Genomic DNA, 21,035 nt, shown 5'->3' with positions numbered 1-21,035 from the left:
TGTAGCAAGTTTTGAAGGCAACCCCGCGTCTTTGCATAGTTTGAATCAATTTTACATCCCCCACCTATTTAGGGAATTGTTTCCATCATTGGATAATCGAATTTCAGAAAATTCTAGACTAATCACTACCTCCAATCACAGTATGCTTTTTTGGGCCCGGGAGGAACAGAGAGGGGCTGAGCAAGGCCCCAGGAGCACAGGGCCGAGCAGGTCCCTCCTCCACTCGCTCCGCGGATGGGGCACCCGGTGCCTGTAGCCCCCGGGACCGACCCGAGCCCACTTACCCTGGGGGGTGGCCTGGGCGCCGGCCGCCAGCCACGGCTGCAGGACCAGGTGCAGCAGGAGGACGGCGGCTCCGCGCGGGGCCAGCATGTTGGCTCTTCCTGCTCCCCGCGAGGCCTGGGGCGAAGGCGGCGTTGGCCCTGTCTGGGGGTCCCCGGGCCGTGCGTTGAACCTCGGTAGGGGCCCGGGCCGGCGGCGCAGGTGACCCGTGCTCGGCGTCCGGGCTGCCGTCGGGGGAGGCGCTCGCGTCCCGGCCGCGCGGTGCTTGGTTGCTGGCGGCTGCGCTCCGCGGCCGCGGCCCGGCGCTTTATGGTGCGGCCGGGCGGGGGAGGGCCTGGGCGGGGGCGGCCCCCTTGGCGGGATCCCCTGTCCCGGGAAGAGCTGGGCAGCTGGAGCCGCAAGCCGGGGCCGCAGGGAGAAAGGCGCGGGTGTGAGGATGGGAAGGAGCCTGGACGGACCAGGTCCTGGGGTGGGTGTAGACACGGCCCCGACGCGCGAGGGTAGGAGCGAAGATGGGCAGTCGGGGCTGGAGAGAAAGGGGTGCTGAGCAGAGGCACTCGGGGCCACAGGGGAGAAAGGAGCAGGAGGAAAGGGGCGAAAGGGAGGAAGAAAGTGACACTGACCCACCAGCTTTGGGCACCTTCAGTCCCCCACCCTTGTGCTCCTTTTGTTTTCTAAAAAGAGGACTATCCTTTGGATCGGCTTTGAACTCCCACCTTGAGAAAGAATCCTGAAGTTCTCCAGGAACGCTCTGCCACCTAACGTGGCCCAGAGAGCAACGAGTTTCTTTCATTTCTTCAAGCTTTTCTTGAATACTTGAAAGGCTGAATGTTTTTCTCTATCGTTTTGAGACGCAGTGAAAGAAAAGTTTTTGTGTTTTTAATGGAAATAAAACACATCTCAAGGAATCCATCCAGACAGAGCCATTTCTAGGCTGATGAATCTGTGCTTTTTGGAGAATTTGTTTTCAGTTTGGTTTCCAAACGCCCTGCTTGCTCACCTCTATTCCTCTGTCACCAAAGATTCCGTGTGACAGTTTAAAGGTGCGGGGGTAGGACTTGAAAGAGATCGAGGGAAGGCAAGTAATTCGTCCTCCTCCTGGGTAAAGCTCCCGGAATGATATGGATTAACTAGAGGAAAAAATATTTGATAAACAGTGGCAAAAATTTCTCCTCTGTAACAATCTCGACTAATGGAGAAGATCCAGCAAAGTATTGCTATCTCTTTTATGTCTCAAATAATTCCATTTCAAAGTTTAATAAGCCACAAACTGGGAGATTAATGCACCATTTTATCCCCAAACTGTGCTAAAATAACCTGACACCAATTATTACTCAATTTACAGCTATCTGCAGAGTTCTCTAATGTGTAAGGTCCAGTACAGGTCTATCCAGGGTTCCTTTAATGCCGCATTACACTAAAGTCACTCTCTGGAATGGGGCACCATATGTCTACACATGAGAGAGCACTGAGAGACACAGAGGATGTCCATACATATCAACTAATGAGATGGACTAGATTTGGGAATCTTCAAATCTCCAGACCATGTTCTCAGGAGTGGCCTGGGTTTGAGAGGAATCCAGGTTCCCAACCTACGCTTCAAGCAGAACAGCCTTGCTTTTCTATGTTTTGTACAGTAGACTTCAGACATTAAGATTTTCTGTGAAGACAATGTTTGGATGTTCAAAATTTTGAAAGCCACTATTCAGTGGTTCTCAGCTGATTGGGTATATCAGAATCTCCTGGGGAATTTAAAAAACAGTGATTAGGTGCCCACAGGGAACAAATGAAACCAGTCATCAAAAGAAACAATATACTATATCACACCATAGACTACTCCTCCTTAAATGAGTCACCGAGCAAGCCTAGTAGATGCCTGCGAGAGTTCTTGTGTAGTGCGCCAGACATTGCCTGTTTCCTCTCAGATCTGGTGCTCACCTTCCACTGCATGCTTGTCAGCAGTCTAGATAAAATGGAAGACTAGAGAGCAATAAGAAAGTAGAAGGTAGAAACTAGAGTATTTCCCTCTCTGTGAACTGAATGGATGTATCTTCTTTGTGACTCTTGCAAGTGAGGTCCACCATGATTCTAGCTTCTGCCTTCTCACCATCTGAGTCCTCCAGCCATGACGTTGGAGATCACTTACTGTAGTTGGTAAAATGTGGATTGCCTCACTCTTCCGGTTGACATCTCAGTTCTTCCATTATATATGTAATCATTTCCCTGTATTAAATTTCTTCTATTTAAAATACCTAGAGTATTTGCTAGGAATCTCCATGGTGAGGACGATGCACCACATGCTGCTGGAGATGAATGTGTTGGAGGGCACCCTGCAGTGCCCAGAGTCTGGACATGTGTTCCCCATCAGCCGTGGGATCCCCAACATGCTGCTGAATGATGAGGAAACACAGTTGATCGTGTTAAGTGCCATTTTCTTTTTCTTTTTGTGTGTATTTTTGTTGATGTTACCCTGTTGCTGAATTCTGCCATGTGTGTCCCCAACCCTTGATCCAATGACACACCAGACACATGGTGTTCTTGAGCACGATAGTATTTTTTTCTCATTAAAGACTCAAAACAAAAAACAAACAAACAAACACACAAAAAAACTAAGAATTTTCGATTCCTAGCAAATTCCCAGCAAAATAGCTCGCACATCATGATAGTTAATGTTAAGTGTCAACTTGACTGGATTGAAGGATGCAAAGTATTGTTCCTGGGTGTGTCTGTGAGGGTGCTGCCAAAGGAGATTAACACCTGAGTCTGTGGACTGGGAGAGGCAGAGCCACCCTCAGTCTGGGTAGGCACCATCTAATCAGCTGCCAGTGAGGCTAGAATAAAGCAGGCAGGAGAAGACGGAAGAGCAGGCTTGCTGAGTCTTCTGGCCTTGATCTTTTTCTGTGCTGGATGCTTCCTGCCCTCAAACATTAGACTCCAAGTTCTTCAGCTTTTGGACTCTTGGACTTACACCAGTGATTTACCAGGGGTTCTTGGGCCTTCAGCCACAGACTAAAGGCTGCACTGTCAGCTTCCCTGTTTTGAGGGGTTGGGACTTGGACTGGCTTCCTTGCTCCTCAGCTTGTAGACAGCCTATTGTGGGACCTCATCTTGTGATCTTGAGTCAATACTCCTTAGTAAACTCCCCTTCCTATCTATCCTATTAGTTCTGTCCCTCTAGAGAACCCTGACTAATAACACATATAGGCACACTATACATTTTGATTGACTACTAAGTGTAATGGAAAAACAAAAGAATCAATTGACTTTCTGTTAGCCTAGCAGAATTTACAATCTGGTTTTGCTTTTAGAGGGCTTGCATTTTTATGCAGCCGTTCACTGGGGAGTCTCAGTAAACTTTTTCTTTATGTCCTCAGAATCTAAAGTAAATTTGATTACAATAAAATTAATTTAATTAGCTATGAAATATATGATAAAGGAGACAAAAGAGTTTATTTTCATTTCCATTCCACTTCTTGTTAAAATATCTGTTCATGTACTTACATTGGATTTTATTTCATTTATTTTAATAATGTATTGATTTTTTTCCCAGTATCTGACTGTGAGCGCCTTAGTATTATCTCATTTATTTTTGTAACTCTAATTCCAAGTACAGTACCTAACATTTAGTAGTAAATATATCATTGAATTGACTTTCCTCCTCTTAATACTGTAATCTAGGATAAGAGTTGTGACATATTAGTAATCCATTAGTAGGTGCAGTAGGTAACAAAACAGGCCCCAATTCTTTACTCTTCTATGTATACATCTTTTATTCTTCTGTGTACACATCTCATGGCTTGGCCATGTAACATGCTTGGCCAATAGGATTTTGGCAAAAGTGCCACAAGCAGAGGCTTGAAAAGTGCTTGTGTGATTGGGCTGGCTTACTCCTGCACCTTTGCCTTTGCCATGATAGCATGCCTGTGCCAGCCTATTGGAGGATGAGAGACACGGAGCAGAGTACAGCCCACCCCAGGCAAAGCCAGCCAAGATCAAGCTGACAGATGAATGAGTTCAGGCAAGATCAGTAGAGCTGTTTGGCTGACTTTAGATGTGTGAGCAGGACACATTTATTTTTGTATACCGTTGAGGTTTGTGGGTTGTTTGTTATGTAACAATATTATAGCAATGGAGAACTGATATACTACATTTTATTTCTTTTCTAATTGTTGTAATACAGAGTATGACTTAATTTTTGATGTTTGACTGCTGACAGCTCTCAAGCCCCACCACTTTCCTTCCTCTCTGCCCCACATCTGGGCAAACTGATAAGAATGCCTGGGTGGTCCTTCCTTGGCACTAGCAGGAAGTTCCAACAGTGTAAGCTCTAGCCCATGTACAGGAACCCTCATCACAGCCCCACTCCTAACCACAATAAGAATCCCAAAGCCATTCTCCTTTCTTGTTCTCTCTAGCTTACAGACCAGCTTGGGAACCCATCTTACTCTCCCCAAAAAAGCTTATTCTGTGAGCAATAAACCTTTCAAAACCCTTTGCTGCATGTGTGATGGCATTATTGATTTTGGCATCCAAACCCAATTTTGAAAGCGGGGATCTATCCTGCTCCTGTGGGGTGACTACAGCATTATTCTTCACAAGTTGGGGAAATCACCCATACTGTGCACTTATATTTGGCACAACTAAGTAGAAGTTTTATACACATGTGTTAATTGATATAGGTATAATAATAAAGTTACCATTAGTTATGTCAGGTTTTCCACTTGAATTTTTGAAGGAAACAGAAATGGATATAATTATTTACATTAAAAGATGGATAAAGGGCCAGGTGTGGTGGCTCATGCTTATAATCTCAGCACTTAGGATACCAAGGTGGGAGAATCACTTGAGACCAGGAGCTGCAGACCAACCTGGGCAACATAGTGAGACCTTATCTCTATAATAATAAAAAATAAAAAATCAGGCCAGGCGCACGGTAGCTCACGCCTGTAATCTCAGCACTTTGGGAGGCCGAGGCAGGTGGATCACAAGGTCAGGAGTTTGAGACCAGCCTGGCCAACATGGTGAAACCCCATCTCTACTAAAAATACAAACAATTAGCCAGGCATGGTGGCGGGCACCTGTAATCCCAGCTACTCAGGAGGCTGAGGCAGGAGAATCCCTTGAACCCAGGAGGTGGAGGTTGCAGTGAGCCAAGATTGCACCACTGCACTCCAGCCTAGGCAGCAGGGCAAGACTCTGTCTCAAAAACAAAAACAAAAACAAGTTAAAAAATTAGTTAGGCATGGTGGTGCCCACCTGTGGCCCTGGGAACTTGGGAGGCTGGGGTGAGAGAATTGCTTGGGCCCAGGAGGTTGAGACTGCAGTGAGAGCCATGATCATGCCACTGCATTCCAGCCTGGGAAACAGAGCAAGACCCTGTCTCAAAAAAAAAAAAAAAGATGTTTATATTCTACTGTGTGATGACATTTATACTCTAGCACTGGGAAAGGCAGACTTTGGACTCCTATTTAGTTCACTGTTAAAACAAAGGAAGGTGCTTAAGTGACAGGAAAATAGCTATTCCAAGAACTACTTAGCACAGATAAGGGCTCAGTAAATGAAGCAGGAGTCTTTTGATTAGTGTGCAATTCAAAGTAGAATTTCTCCCCCAGAATTTAGAAGATGTTTTGCTTTTGCAATTAGGCACTGATGATTAGCAAAGCAAGAAAAGAAGTGTGAAAAATCATTCATTTTCAATCTTACTAAGGGTCTCCATAAAAAAATTATCATTAACCTCTTTAATATATTTTACTAAATAAAGTGTAAAATCCTTAGAAAAATAGCCAGAAAACAATTGTGAGGACATTTGTTACAATTAACAATTATGTATACATTTAATAATTATGTATATACCAAACTTAAAGTCCAGAGAGAGTTTTTAACAACTAGGATCTCTTAAAGTAATTGCTTGCCTTCATTAAACAACACATTTATCCATCCATATGGTGGCTCCTGCAATGTCAAATGACAACAATGATTACTGGGCTAGGAATATCCCTTACTGAGTGCCAGGTGTCTAGTCTAGATGTATTTGCTAAGAAAATACTATGCAGAGTGTAATGAAATAATGTGACATAAAACAAACTTGCAAAATACATGAAAATTACATTAATTTGGATCCTGCCTCAGCCTTGCAAGTAGCTGGGAATTTTGGATAGCCTGATTTTACTTGGGTTGAAGTTCATCTATGGGGAAAAAGGAATTTGCAAGCAAATGAATAGTATTACTTGAATTCCTGGGGGCATGTTTATCCTAACTAAAATAACTGTCACATCGAAGGATTTTAGTAGTTAACTTCCAACAGAAAATCAGTGCTGCTAATTACAAATTACCTCTAATTAGTTCACTAAAGCTGTAGGTATAGATGAGGCTACATAAGAAGAGTGTGTAAAATAAGAAAAAACGGGGAGGTGGTACAGGAACACTGGGGAACACTAGTATTAAGAGCCTAGTAGAAGGAGAAGCCAGAAATAAATATTTAAGGATGCAAAAGAAAATTTGGAAAGTATGGTTTCATGGGCCGGGCATGGTGGCTCATGCCTGTAATCCCAGCACTTTGGGAGGCCGAGAAGGGTGGATCACTTGAGGTCAGGAGTTCGAGATCAGCCTGGCCAAAGTGGTGAAATCCCATCTCTATTAAAAATACAAAAATTAGCCAGGCATGGTGGTGGGCGTCTGTAATCCCAGCTACTTGGGAGGCTGAGGCAGGAGAATTGCTAGAACTCGGGAGGTGGAGGTTGCAGTGAGCCGAGATTGCACCACTGCATTCCATCCTGGGCGACATTATCAAGACTCTGTCTCAAAACAAACAAACCAAAAAAAAAGTATGGTGTGGAAGAGGCATAGTGAATAGTATTGACTATTTTGAACTCTGGGGAGAGGTCAGGCCAGATAAGAGCTAAAAACTGTGCTTGGGTTTATCAACTCAGAAGTCACTGGTGACTCTGTTGAAAGCAGTTTGATGGAGTAGTGTGGGTGAAACAAGGGCAGAGTATTGCTATTTGAGGACAGAATATGAAGTGGAGAGGGTAAGAGTAGATAACTTCATGGGTTTTTTAGAGACAGTGGCGGAGGTGGGGTGGGGTGGGGATGTCTTGCTGTGTTGCCCAGGCTTGTCTGAAACTCCTGAGTTCAAAAGATACTCCTGCCTCAGTCTCCTGTGTAGCTGGGATTGCAGGTGTGCACTACTGTGCCCTGCTAGGATAGATGAACTTTTAAGAAGCTTGTCTGTAAAGCAGAAGGTGGATATAGAGCAGTAACTCTGTGGCAGAGAAATGAACGTATTTTGATTTAGGTTGAATAGAGCTGCCAAGGAGGGAGGAGTTGTTATAGTATTTTAGGTTTTCTTTTTCTTCCTTTTTTTTTTTTTTTTTTTTTTGAGACAGGGTCTTACTCTGTCACCCAGGCTGGAGTACAGTGGCACGACCTTGGCTCACTGCAGCCTCAACCTCCTGGGCTCAGGTGATCCTCCCACCTCAGCCTCCCAAGTAGCTGGGAATACATGTGTCCACTACATGCCTGGCCAATTTTTGTACTTTTTTGTAGAAACGGGATTTTGCCATGTTGCCTAGGCTGGTCTTGAACTCCTGGGCTCAAGCAGTCCACCTGCCTTGGCCTCCCAAAGTGCTGGGATTACAGGTGTGAGTCGCTGTGTCCTGCCTGATATTTTATGATTTTTTTATAATGGTTTTTCATTTTATGTGTCACATCACTCCTTTAGCAATGTAAGCTGTGCAAGAGTGAAGTCCGTCAGTGTAATAGATGGTAACAAAATTCCCATCTTGGGGATTTATTATTTCCTACAACATGAAGTCCAGAGGAAGAGAGGTACGGAGGTGCTTTGGTGGATTAATCATGTTATGCCTGTGGACCAATTCCTGGACTTCCCTCATGGTTGCAAAATGGCTGCTGCAGCTCTAAACATTGTCTCTTTACATGATATCATCCCAAAGTAGGAAACAAGGAGAGGGTGGGGATTCTGCTCTTGTAGCTTTCTTTTTTTCCAGTGAGAAAAACCTTTTCCAGAATCACCCCAACAGACTTCTCTTCAGGTCTTACTGTCCAGGAGTTGGTCATAGACATACCCCTTTGTTTGCCAGGAAGGTGGAAAAGTGACAATCTGGTTTTTTCAGACTCTATTATGAGAGGTGGACTCTACCAGGAAGAAAGAGGGAGAAGGGAATGGATTATTGCCCATGTCAACAAGATCGGCCGCAAGTTCTGTGTCTTCCGCTTTGTTAGTGCCTGCTGCAGTGCTGGGTGTTTACAGGTGGGTCTCTGGCAAATAGTCTTATTCTTCAGTAAGGTTTATAGTGCGATAAAACAAATATGTGAGGTAGAGAGGAGAAGTAATGTCCTGGTAAATCAGAATGGGAATGAGAGTGTGGGGAAAAACATAAAGTCTTAGGGAAAAGTAAATGGGCGGAAAGAGTGAAAATGACTTCAATTTCAGAAAATGACTTGAATTTCTTTTCAATGTATTAAAAGTTTTAGACCAGGCACTGGCAACTATAGCCTATAGGCTGAATCTGGTCCACAGCTTGTTTTTATAGGATCAGTGAGCTAAGAATAATTTTTATAGTTTTAAATTATTGGAATTTAATATTTCTGACGTGAAAATCATGTGAAATTCAAATTTCAAGGCTCATAATTAAAGTTTTATTGGAACACAGCAATGCTGTGTCCATTTTTGTGGCACAATGGCACAGTTGAGTAGTTGTAACAGAGCCCATGTGGCCTGCGAAGGTCTCAGATACTTACTCTCTAGTCCTTTACAGAAAAGGTTACTGACCCCTGTTCTAGATCATGACTTTTCTGGCAATCCTTGTCCATTAATATTAGACTCAATTATTAAGCAGAAGAAAACACAGGAGGAAGGAGAAGGACATATTAGTGGGCTTCTTTTCTTGCTGGTAGTCCTTTCCCTACTTTCTTATTGACTACTCAGATCTAGGAGTTGAGGTACACGGGATATTAAAGTTACCATCTTGCCTCCTAGTACCGCAAACTAAAAACTATTAAACCTGTTGTTCATCTCCTTGTAAGTATAGTGTTTCTTTTCAGTGGTATTAAAATGATTCAGGTTCATATAAATTTCAGGAGAAGTGGGAGGGAATTGGTCACTGACTTGAAAACTGTTTAATGGAAATGTGATGTCATGTATGGATCTAGGGAAATGTATACTGCAAACACAATTTATTCCATTTGAGCATTAAATTCCATTGGTATGTAGCATGTGCTTTATCACACACGTCACTTAAAAATGACTTTCCGACCTATATAATCTTCGCAACGGGATTTCCTTGTGGAGTTCTGCCATGCCCCTTCACCCGAAGAGTTTCTGAGTATGGGTATAATTACTAGTGATGTTGATTATTTTGGCTACCACATTTAAAAACTGACTAATGGGAAAGGAAAATAGAAGTAACAAATCTAATAAAGTTTACCCAGAAAACTAGAGTGTTAATGTAGTAGAGGAATTTGGAATAAGAACAGAGAAGGGGGACGTGTGGAGGACCTCAGGACAGGTGAGAGGTGACAGAGGGTCCCTCAAGGATGAATGAGCTCATTGCATCCACGGGTTTTGAGCACTGATTCCTTTAAAGCGCCTATCAGGAAGAGCTCTTCCTGAGTGAGCCCCAAGCGCCATTCATGATTCCTTCTTCTTTCCTTGATGTTCCCCCGACCACTCCCTGCAAGGTAAGAGCTCATTTTCTAGTGCCTTTCCAGTGGGGCCAGGTCTCCATCTACAGCAGCTCCCTGAAGTTGCTTGTGGGGTCATGGGCTTTGGGGCTAGTTTTCTGAGGGCTGCAGTGCCTTGAACACAATCTCTGAACACTGTCTGCGTATCTAATAGTTAAGCAACTAAAATTAGAGGACTGCAGACTTGCCCTAGCATGCTTTATGAGGGCTTCTTCTGTGAGAGTATGACTAGTTTCTCTCATCTTTTTTGCATAACACAACGTTCTTATACATATGTCCTTGTAATCATATTCATGCATGCATATATATCCATGTTTATGTATAAGTACACATATACCCACGCACCATCTTTTTCTTTTTCTGTGGAAGAATACGGTAAGTTTTTACTGCCTAGAAACCCATATCATAATAATAACCAACTTTAAATATCTCATTCAGATAGGACGCTTTGTCTTATATTTGATCTCATCTGATCTTTACAACAATGAGGTGGGACAGACGGGTGCCATAGTTATAATTATAACCCACCAATTTTTTCAGCAGGTACTGTAGTTATAATTTCCACTGCACAGATTAGAAAACTGAACGTCAGGGAGATTGAACAACCTTCCCAAGGAAATGCCAGAAACTGGACTCGAACTCAGGTCTTCTGATCCTAGGCACAGTGTCCTTCTACTTGCTTGCACTGCCTTAGGGAGAGTGAATGTCTGATCAATGCATAAAACTTTGCTTCTGGGGCAGACTATGTGAATTGAGGCCATGAGAATGCATTTCTTACACTTAATTTAATGTACTTCCAATTATTCATATATTATATGAAGCCAAAAACTCAGTTTTTTAGTATTTGCTTTTTTTCTCTATATTTTTAGAAAGCCATTGCCAAAATGGTTGTGGTCACCAGCATAATACATCATGATATAGCCCTGTCCTGCGAAGGAATCATAATGCTATGTACAATCTGGAGAGGTAGCACGGTGGAGCAACACCTGGGTTTGAAACCTGGCCCAGTCACTTACTAGCTGTGTGGCCTGGCGGAAGTCCCTTACGCTCTTGGTGGGATAAAGGAGTGGTGTCTTACTTTCCTCACTGGGAAATGGGAATGATAGCTACCTTATGGGTTAAGAACCAGCTCTAGGGTGGTGCATGACATATCATGGCTCTCAATGAACAGCATTGGGCTTCTGACTTCAGGGACCTGCAACTGATTCCCAGGATGCATGATCTTGAAACATTTCTGAGAGCATCTGGTAAAAACAAGAAGGGGTAGCGTCCTGGTTAGGAGTGCAACAGCCTTTGATACTGGCTCCATGACAGTATGACCTTGGGAAGCCATTTAATGGCTCTGTTCCTTAGAGTGGTCATTCATAAGATGAAAATGCTAGTGAGACCTGTTTTCAGGTCAGTGGAAAAGCCAGTAGTACTGTTCTTAGGTGGAGGATGAATATAAACACTTAATCCAGTGCCTGGCACATAGTGGTTTCCTTACTATTATCTTTATTTTTGTGGGTGCTATGGTTTGGATATGGTTTGTCCCACCCAAACTCATGTTGAAATTTGATCCCCTTTGTGGTGGTGTGGGGAGGTGGGCCCTAGTGAGAGGTGTGTGAATCCTGGGGATGGATTCCTCAGGAATAGATTAATGCCCTACCGTAAAGGTGAGTGAGTTCTTACTCTTGTGGGATGGATTAGAATGGGGTGGGTCGTGAGAAAGAGCCTGGCTCCTTGGTTTCTCTCTTGCTTCCCCTTGCACCATGTCATGATTTCTTTTCACACACTGGCTTTCCCCTTTTGCTTTCCACCATGAGTTGAAGCAGCCTCAGGCCATCACCAGATGTGGACCCAAACTTGAACTTTTCAGCCACCAGAATCATGAGCCAAATAGACCTCTCTCTCTTTCTTTTAAAATAAACTACCCAGTCTTAGATATTCTGTTACAGCAACACTAAATGAATTAAGACAGTGGAGTTCAGATGTTTCCATTTGTAACTGAGTTTGTTAATCTATTATCACCCAAAGCTTAAATAAGAGGAAATGGGGAAACTGTAGGTTATTTTGACACCAAGTAGAGCATACTCTGTTAGGGAAGGGGCACCTAACCCTCTTGTAAAAGGAAGGAAAAAACAGCAGGACTTAGAGTAAATTTTAATTCCCCTGACTACAAGTAGAAAGTGATTTCAGCTGCTTTTGTAACCCAGCGCAAATACTGAGCTCCAAACTCAGGTGGAGTCTGTGTTACTTTATATAGAGATACGATATATCTCACATCTGTATGTGTAGGTACAGCTAGGTATATTGTCCAACATAGAGACAAGAAATAGAGTTCAAGGGCTGGTTCAGGCCAAACAAGGTCTCAGGATAAAAATATCCAGCATCTACAACCTCTAATTGACACTCGGGAATAATTATTCTATGATAATCAGAGACTGGGTTATCACGTGATGTTATAATTCTGAGATTTGTTTTTTGCAAAATCATGTCTGTTTACTTTTTACTTTATTTTTCTTTAATAAATAATTGAGGCTGGTGTTCTTGCAACTCAGGAAATTGATGATAACCTACTCAGCTATCCAGGGGAAAGGTCTATCCTAGATCTTAAGGGGAGGCTTGAGTAAAGAGAGTGGACCATCCTCAGGCAGTATCCTAGTTCCGAGCATCCCAAGCCCACTACAATAAAAAGGAAACCATGAATGACTTTGGCTTTAGAAACCTGCTTCTTATATAAAAATGTCCTTGCGAATTAAAAAGCATGAAAAAAGAGATGTAGTGCACTTGTCAACAGGGCTATCTCCACATTGTTATGAAAGTATTCATGACTTTTGAGAAGGTGTTTTTTCATGATCTGGCCTATCTTCATACTTTTTTTGTACATAATATAGAGTTCTGAATTCACAATAATTTGAATAAATGAGCTGCAAAAATTAGGGGGAAAGATTGGTTTGATAGAGCACTTTCTTGTGTTGAGACAACTATATTTTCAACTGAGTAATTGAAAGGTGGACATGCTGGATTTATGCCTTAAGGCCACCAGTTTTTTTACAGTTTTATGGTAAGGATTTTGTTTTTCAAAACTTGCTTGTGGTTGTAACCACTATTTGAATCTCTTGCTTGTGGCTGTAACCACCATTTGAATCTCTGCAAGAAATGGAAGAAAAGTGATTGCGATTCAACTTCCATTGAAAATGCTGTTGCATTGAGACTTCCGTTTCTAGTAGTGTAATGTGATGACATACCCTGAATGATCCTCCCAGTGAAAATAACTAAAAACTTGGGGTAGAAATTTAAAAATTAAATGAATTATTGAGCTGGCAAGAAAGCAAGAAACGTATAGAGACCAAATATAAAGTGAAAGCCTGTGCTCTGAGAGGGAAGCGAGTGCCAAAGCTATATTATACCCTGAAAGTGTCTGATAAAACCTGGGACCTTAAACTTCTGTTGTATCAGCATCATGGGTTGAAGAGATTAAGAAAAGCCGTCCTAGGGTGAAAAGCCCAGCAGGAAGCCTTTCATAGAAAACTGAGACCTCAGGAGTCGCACCCTCAGTGTAGGGTAGCTTAGACATAAACCCTCCTCCCAAAAGGAGAGAACAAGAAACTTGCCTCTCCTGATTTTGGCCGTGGTGTAGAGGAGAACACCTCTAGGGGAACTCATGTGATTTTCTGGTTTGTTTTTACATTTTCCCACAAAATCTAAAAATTTGTGGAAATTTTGAGCCTGCAAAAAAGTTGAAAGAAAGGTACAATGAGGCTAAGTGCAGTTGCTCATGCCTGTAATCCTCGGACTTTGGGAGGCCAAGGGAAGAGGATTGTTTGAGGCCAGGTGTTCAAGACCAGTCAGGGCAACACAGACCCCGTCTCTACAAAATGTACAAAACACAGACCCCCTGTCTACAAAAAATACAAAAATCTAAGCTGGATGTAGTGGCGCATGTAGAGGCTGAGATGCAAGGATCCCTTTAGCCTGGGAGTTTGAGGCTATAGTGAGCTATGATTGTGCATCCAATCATAGCCTGGATGACAAAGACCCTGTCTCTAAGAAACAAAGTACTATGAACAGTGCTCTTAGAGTCACTACTTTATCTCATATGCCTATACATATGTGTGTATGTGTCTGTGTATAGATAATATGTTTTTTCACTTTTTAACATACTTTTATTAAAATCAACTATTTTTCAAAACAAAAAAAATTTAGTGATAACACTAGCATTGTTTTACCTTTTTGCAGATCTCTTTTATGTCTGACAATGGAAGACAGTTGGATTCTCAAGTCTGCTTCTTCATTTGATGCACTGCTTTGGTTAAAGTATATGAAGAAAAAACTAGTTTCGCATAGACTTGCAGTTGGAGGGAGCACTTCATGAACCCCCTGACAGGGTCTCAAGTACCCCCAGAAATCCTCAGACCATATTTCGAGAACCACTGCAACAAACAAAACCATTTCTCAGTTGAAAATTCTCTATAGCTACCAAATTAGTACTAGAATTGGCAATTCCTTCTGTGGCCCAAAACATTTTAACAAGTTGTGATGAGGTAGTGGTGGTAAAGGAAACTTGAACTCTTGTGGTAATTCAATTTTAGGTGACATCAGTTTTTAAATTGAGTTCATACATTTGCCAGCCAAGATTACATATTACAATTTTTTAAAACTTATTTTTATAAGCTAAGAAGAGAAAGCAACATGTCATATGCACACAATGTTTACATTTGAATAGTGGTTTTGCATCTTATAAAGCCTCTTTCTGTGCCCCATGTAATGCCATATAGTCCTTAGAAGCCCACATTATAGAGGAGGAAAGATCAGGGTAGAGAGGCAACTTGTCTGAGATTGCCATCAGTAGCCAGGCTATGCAACCAGGACTCAGAGCTGGGTCTGATGACTGAATCCCACGTTCTTTCCTCATTCAGCTGCCCACTGCTGTCACACCAGAGCAAGACAGGGCTGACTGCTGTTTTCAGGGTCAGTGATCCACATTCCCCCCTTGTACGGTTGGAGTCCTCTGACTAAGCAATGCACTCACAGGACAACCCTGCTCCGGCTCTAATGAACACACATTTCACTTTCAAAATGTGGCTTTTCAGCCTTGGAAAAGGGGCCCCTTCATTTATGTTCACTTTTTTCCCACATACACAAGAGACAGCATTCGCTCTAGAATCCAACTGGACTTTATTTGACACAGAACACAATGTGGCTGCGAGAACAGCAAATGGAAAAGACAAAGTAGAAAAGACACAGTTCTATCTAATTTATAATTAAGTGACAGAAGGGCAGGTCATTAAATGAATCACAAAACAGTTAAACTTGATGGAAGAAATCTTTTTCTGGTACCCATACTTTTGGAATTCCCACTGTCTGTTGTCCAACAGACACAGCTGTTGTGTTTTGAGCCAGTGAGAGAAGCAGTGGAAGTGAAAAGGATGGTTACAGGCACCCCGTGCAACGGTACACGCTTCTGAAGTGGCAGACTCTTGGTTAACTTGACATTCTATGCAGATCCCTGCTGTGATTCCTGCAGATGGCACAGTTATTAACCACAACATCCCAGGCCCAGAGGGCTAGCTACTGTATTTCACTTTTTTACTTCAAAGCACTGCTGTTGGTACTGCTTGGGGTATCCACATCCATTGCCGCTGCCATTTTGGACCGGGTTTTTTTGTTTGTCTGTTTGAAAGCCAGTTATAAGCACAGGATACTTTGCCCTTCAGTACTTCAGCAGCCATCTCCTAGATGAAGGACATCTCTTGTATAATTACAATATCCTTATCTCACTTAAGAAAAGTAATGATAATTCCATAATGCCATTTAATATACAGTTTCATTCTAATTTTCCTAAGTGACTCCCAAATATCTTTTATGACTTAAAAAAATCCAGAAGTCAATGAACGGCATGCCTTGCATTGGACTGTTGTCTCTGTAGTTTCTTTTAATTTCTAAGTTATCTTATAAATTAAAGTGTGTGTGTGTGTTTGTGTGTGTGTGTACAACTTTTTTAAAGAATCCAGGCTCTATAGAATGTCCTAGATTCTGTCCCATAGTCTTGATTTGATCAATTATTTCTCATGATTAGATTCAAGTTAAATATTTTTGTCAATAATACCTCATAGTTGATGTTGCTTCTTGTGGTTTTGTAGTTCCAAATTCATGCTACTATAGTTGAGCCAGTGAGAAATGCAGTGGAAGTGGAAAGCATGACCAGAAAGAAAAAAAAAAAATCAAAGAGAGAACTGGTAGTGCTCCCAGGCAATTGAAGTAAAAGAAAATCCTTTCTGAAGGACCCCAACTTTAACCAGTTCTCAAAAAATCCTACAGATAACATTCTAAAGAATACGAACTCCCCTCCCAAAAAACAAAGACAAAGTATACTAGGCAAAACGCGCACCAAGTAAGAACCAGAGGAAACAGCAGACAACAACATCACACTTTCAGAGACTTGCAGATATTAGAAATATGAGAAGTGAACCATACAGTAAATATATTTAATATGCTATAAGAAATAAAACAGACATCTGAAAATAATGACAAGAAATAAAAAAATGTTTGAAAAATAAGTATATTTGGGCTGGGCACAGCGGCTCACACCTGTAATCCTAGCACTTTGGAAGGCCGAGGTGGGCAGATCACCTAAAGTCAGGAGTTCGAGACCAGCCTGGCCAACGTGGTGAAACCCCATCTCCACTAAAAATACAAAAATTAGCCGGGCATGGCGGCAGGTGCCTCTAATCCCAGTACTAGGAAGGCTGAAGCAGGAGAATCAATTGAACCCAGGAGGCAGAGGTTGCAGTGAGCTGAGATCATGCCATTGCACTCCAGCCTGGGTGACCCAAAGAGCAAAATTCTGCCTCAAGAAAAAAAAAGTATATTTGAACTGGAGCTTCTGTAAGTGGAAAATATAATTTAAATTAAAATCAATGTATGAATTAAATAGCAGACTGGACACAAAGAGATAACCAGTGAAGTATAAGATAAATCTAAAGAAATCATATAAAATATAGTATAGAGAAATGAGATTTCAAAATATAATAAGAGAAAAGGAAGATAGAGTTTTTGAAAAAGTCCTAATTGGAGCTCTGGAAAAACATAGTAGAAAGAATGGAAAAGAGACAATATTCCGAGGAAAAATGGCTGAGATTTTTCCAGAATTGTGGAAAGATGCTAAGCCAAACCACAAGCAGATAAATATAAATAAAATAATTCCTTGGCACATTATAGTGGAAGTTCAGAACAACAAGGTCAAAGAGAGGATCTATCTTAAAAGTTGCCAAAGATAGAAAACAAATCACCTCAAAGGAATAAAAATTAGAGGTATAGCAGTGTTTCTAACAGCATTAATGGAAGACAGAATATTATTTTCAATGTGTCAAAAAAAAAAAAGAGATCAATCCCAAATCCCACAGTTAGTAAAAAGATCATTTAAGAATAACAGTAAAATAAAAGACATTGAAGACAAACAAAACTGAGTATAGATCCTCACAAAGGAAAATTTTGAAGGCTATAGTTGAGGCTCACAGAAAATGAATCCAAATTGAAAGTCTGAAATGCAAGAAGAAATGGTGAGCAAAGACATTTATAAATAAATACACTGAAACATTGGCCATATAAAATAATGGTGATGATAATAATAATAGGGTTTAATTTGTAGAATTAAAAAGCAAAATAGAACTAAAACACTCAACTAAAACACAATACAGTGGCATGAGAAGCAATTCAATACAGTCTTAGAATCCCCTTGTAGTTTTCAGAAGCAGGTAAAAAGATTTAAACTTAGATTTTATTAAATATTAAAATATTTAGGTTAACCTCAAATGAATAGACAGAAGATGTATTATTTAAAAATCAGTAGATGGAAGAAATTGAACAAAGAACAAAATTCCTTTAAAAAACACATGTTTTGTTGGGTTGCATGTTGTTAGATTATATTGTGGTATTGTGTCATCCATATTACTGAGATTTTCTTATATAGATTAGAGTGCCAAGAAAAAGCTTTCTTTATTTGGGGAGGTTTTCTTTATGGTATTATTTTGTACCTATTATAATTTCATTTATGCTTTTGCCACCAGGAAGCCCAGCTTGAACATTCCATTTTAATAATTATGTAGGAACTAGCATTCTATACTTCTTTCTAATTCTAACTCCTCCTTCCATCTTTATCATCTAACATTTATTTTTATTTTTCTTAATCCTGGTTTTTATCTTGTGTTTTATCATCTGTCTTAAAGGCTTTGGAACAAATTAAGTAGGAATAAACCAACATAATTGAATGGATCAATAAATAAATATAAAATGATTAAAGCAAATAGAAGATTGACATCTGGGAAGCGGAAACTCTTTTGCTCTGTTGTTTCTTCATTAGTGTCAGCATAGGGAGTGTGTATGGGTTAATCTGTTTTGAATCAGTTCATCCAAGGTTGGAATTTTAAGCAGTTTGTCTATGCTTGAGGTTTTGGGTAGCTGCGGGCAGTGCAAATCACTAACAGGACAGGCAAAATCTATTAAGAAAAGAAAAAATAAAAGCTTATCACCTCACATTGCCAATACTTCACTGATCAATTTTTAGGGCTAGCAGTACTATAATTCTAAACACAATAATATGTGTATATTATTCGTTCATCATTTATCAAGAACTCAGTTTGGTCTCTCGAACAGAAATTGTCATCAGTAAAGAACCTGCCCTGCTTTCATACAATGAAACAGTTGAATTTGTTATAAGATTTTGTCTCACTGGATTCATTTTGTGCTAAAAATAATGCCATTTCGCAGACCAATCCCACTCAAAAAAATCAGTGGAACACAGAAAAAGAACACAGAAAATAAAATGATATGAAATAAAACATGATGACATTTCAACACTACAGTGTAGGTGTTATATGGGAGGAAGGCAACAATGGGGTGACCCAAGAATTAGGCTATGAAAGGACACAGCCCTTCACCAGCTGGGCACATATAATGGGTCAAAACAGTAGGCAGTCCCATCTTCCAGAGAAAAGAAACTTCACTTTAATCTGTCTTGATTAAAGACATCAACACGTTTAAGGCAAGACTATGACAATCAGAAAGGGAATCGGTGAGTCATTGAGGTTTGGAAATGTGTGACAGAGGAAGAGTCAGTGAGGCAAAGTCTGGCAGTGGACGCATGAATACTGTCCAGGGAAGGGTCTTCCTGGCCCCAAAGACAGCCCTTGTGGTCCAAGAGGCAAACAGAAGCACATGGTGGAAATGGACGCATCATGTAATTATAGGCTGACCCCATTAAACATCACGCTTGTTGCTTGTCAAGTAACTTTCTGTTAAATTGGCTTCCTTGCAGTTTGTCTAAGAATGTACTTGCCAGACTGATGCTAATGCTCACCTCGTAAAAGACACCTTGCCTTTTAATGACAACACTGGCAGTCTGCTTATTATTCTTCAGCTTCTTTCAGGCACTGACAAGAGTTTCTGCATCTCTGAGACTGAAGGCCTGACCCTGGTCCCTGGTGCCTTCATCATGGAAAGGAACATTTACTTTGGGAGCCAGCATGCCAGTCTTCCCTCCAACAGCTGACCTTCCCCAGGGACCTTCTCCGTGAATGCTGACAACCAGCAATCATTTTACTAATGATGAGGATGATGGTGTTCCAGTGAAACACAGTATTATCAGGAGGTTTCTTATCAGAGGGGGAAATGTTCCAAAGACATAGGGGTGGGCACCAGAACATGGACTTATCCCTCCTATTATACAGCTCACAGGGATACTGGTGATCTCACTCCCCTCAAAGGTGAGACAGGCTTCAGCCCTTGAGGGGGTGTCCTCTTACCTCCCTAAGTACTTGTAGGCCTTTACAGAGGGTCTCCCACTGAGACCAGGCCATGCAAGCCCCACAAGGGCATACTCACCTTGGCTGAACCTGATAGCTGGATCATCTAGGGGAAGGCCACACCTGAGATGCTCAGCCCCTACTCAGCTCTTGCTGCCACCAACTCAGTACTAAAGAAACCAAAACTTTCCCCATCCCCTAATTGGATATTCATTTCAATGCCAAAAGGAAAAGCATGATAGGGTTACACCTTTTTATATTGCTTCATCTCTTCTCATCTAAATTTGGAAAATGTTCTAAGGTTGAGTACTGAATGTTAATTATTTTAGAAGATGTAAAGTTTCCATTAAAAGATTTCTTGCCAGAATGGTGACATTTCCAAGTTTTTGAGAGTCACCACATTTCAACTGGCAAGGAGTGTTAGCAAGACCTTGGCTTTATCTGAATCTGGTAGTGATGAAATAAAATTATCAAAGAAAATACATCAGTTATTGAGTGCTACTCTTTTTCCTCCTTTCTATACATAATAAGATTTGAAGAGATCAACTGACAGACTTGGATTAACACCTGGTTCTCCAGACCGCTGGTTCGGTGCTCTTTCCACTTTCTCATTGAAATACACGGCTGTAAATGAAGCTCTTAGTTTTATGCTTATGGTGACCCCAGATAAGAGAAGTATACTACATAGTTCCTTGGCTATTTTCCTCACTCTTGTCCAATTCAAAGTCTCTTCTTCACATTCTTCACACCCCAAATGTCTGTACCTTGGGCTATAACCCATGCATGGTCATAAATAAATACCAGCAGCTATTCCATGGTATCAGACACTTTCTCCCTCTCTTCCCCCAAGTACTGGCTAACACCACATCCTTGGGCTCGAGTACCACTCTTGCTGGGCCTAAGAGGTATCTGAACTTCCTAACATCTCAATCAGTCTCAGAATGTTGATGCTTCCAAGGGTCCTGCTGTATCCACAGAACACCATTCTGCTTGTTCCAGAGATCCCACCACATATTCGAGGGACCATTGTCATGACTGCTAGAACCATCAATACCTCTTTTGGGAACCAGAGCTATGTCTACTAGATACCATTGGCACATCACCTGAAGACCATGGTCATATCTGCGGAAGGCCACTGTTACATCCATTGAGTACCACCTCTGATGCTTTGGACACTGTGAGATTCCAAAGCTGGGCAGCATTTGAAGCCAAGTTTGAGACGTTGTCTCTTTCCTGGTTAGGTGGGACATATGTGTTATAGGAAGT

General features: G+C 41.4%; 1 protein-coding gene and 1 pseudogene across 2 annotated transcripts in view; both read right to left on the bottom strand.

Annotated features, from left to right (window-relative positions):
* The window catches only part of THBS4 (thrombospondin 4), a 61,127-nt gene extending 46,694 nt beyond the window's left edge, over window positions 1-14,433 (bottom strand). The window contains exon 1 of one of the 2 annotated variants that reach the window (XM_009208683.3): window positions 14,196-14,433. In XM_009208683.3, the coding sequence (XP_009206947.2) occupies window positions 14,196-14,418 (223 nt within the window). In that variant the 5' untranslated portion in view covers window positions 14,419-14,433. Of the gene's footprint in view, window positions 1-284; window positions 587-14,195 lie in introns of those variants that run through there. The other variant, XM_021939502.2, reaches the window with a different exon arrangement.
* A 16-nt stretch (window positions 14,434-14,449) lies between these two features.
* LOC110743487 lies at window positions 14,450-16,604 on the bottom strand (annotated as a pseudogene).
* Window positions 16,605-21,035: the final 4,431 nt, after the last annotated feature.

The sequence above is a fragment of the Papio anubis genome, chromosome 5, assembly GCF_008728515.1.
Source record: "Papio anubis isolate 15944 chromosome 5, Panubis1.0, whole genome shotgun sequence".
Taxonomy (NCBI): Eukaryota; Metazoa; Chordata; class Mammalia; order Primates; family Cercopithecidae; genus Papio; species Papio anubis.
This window is presented reverse-complemented; position numbering and strand designations above follow the sequence as displayed.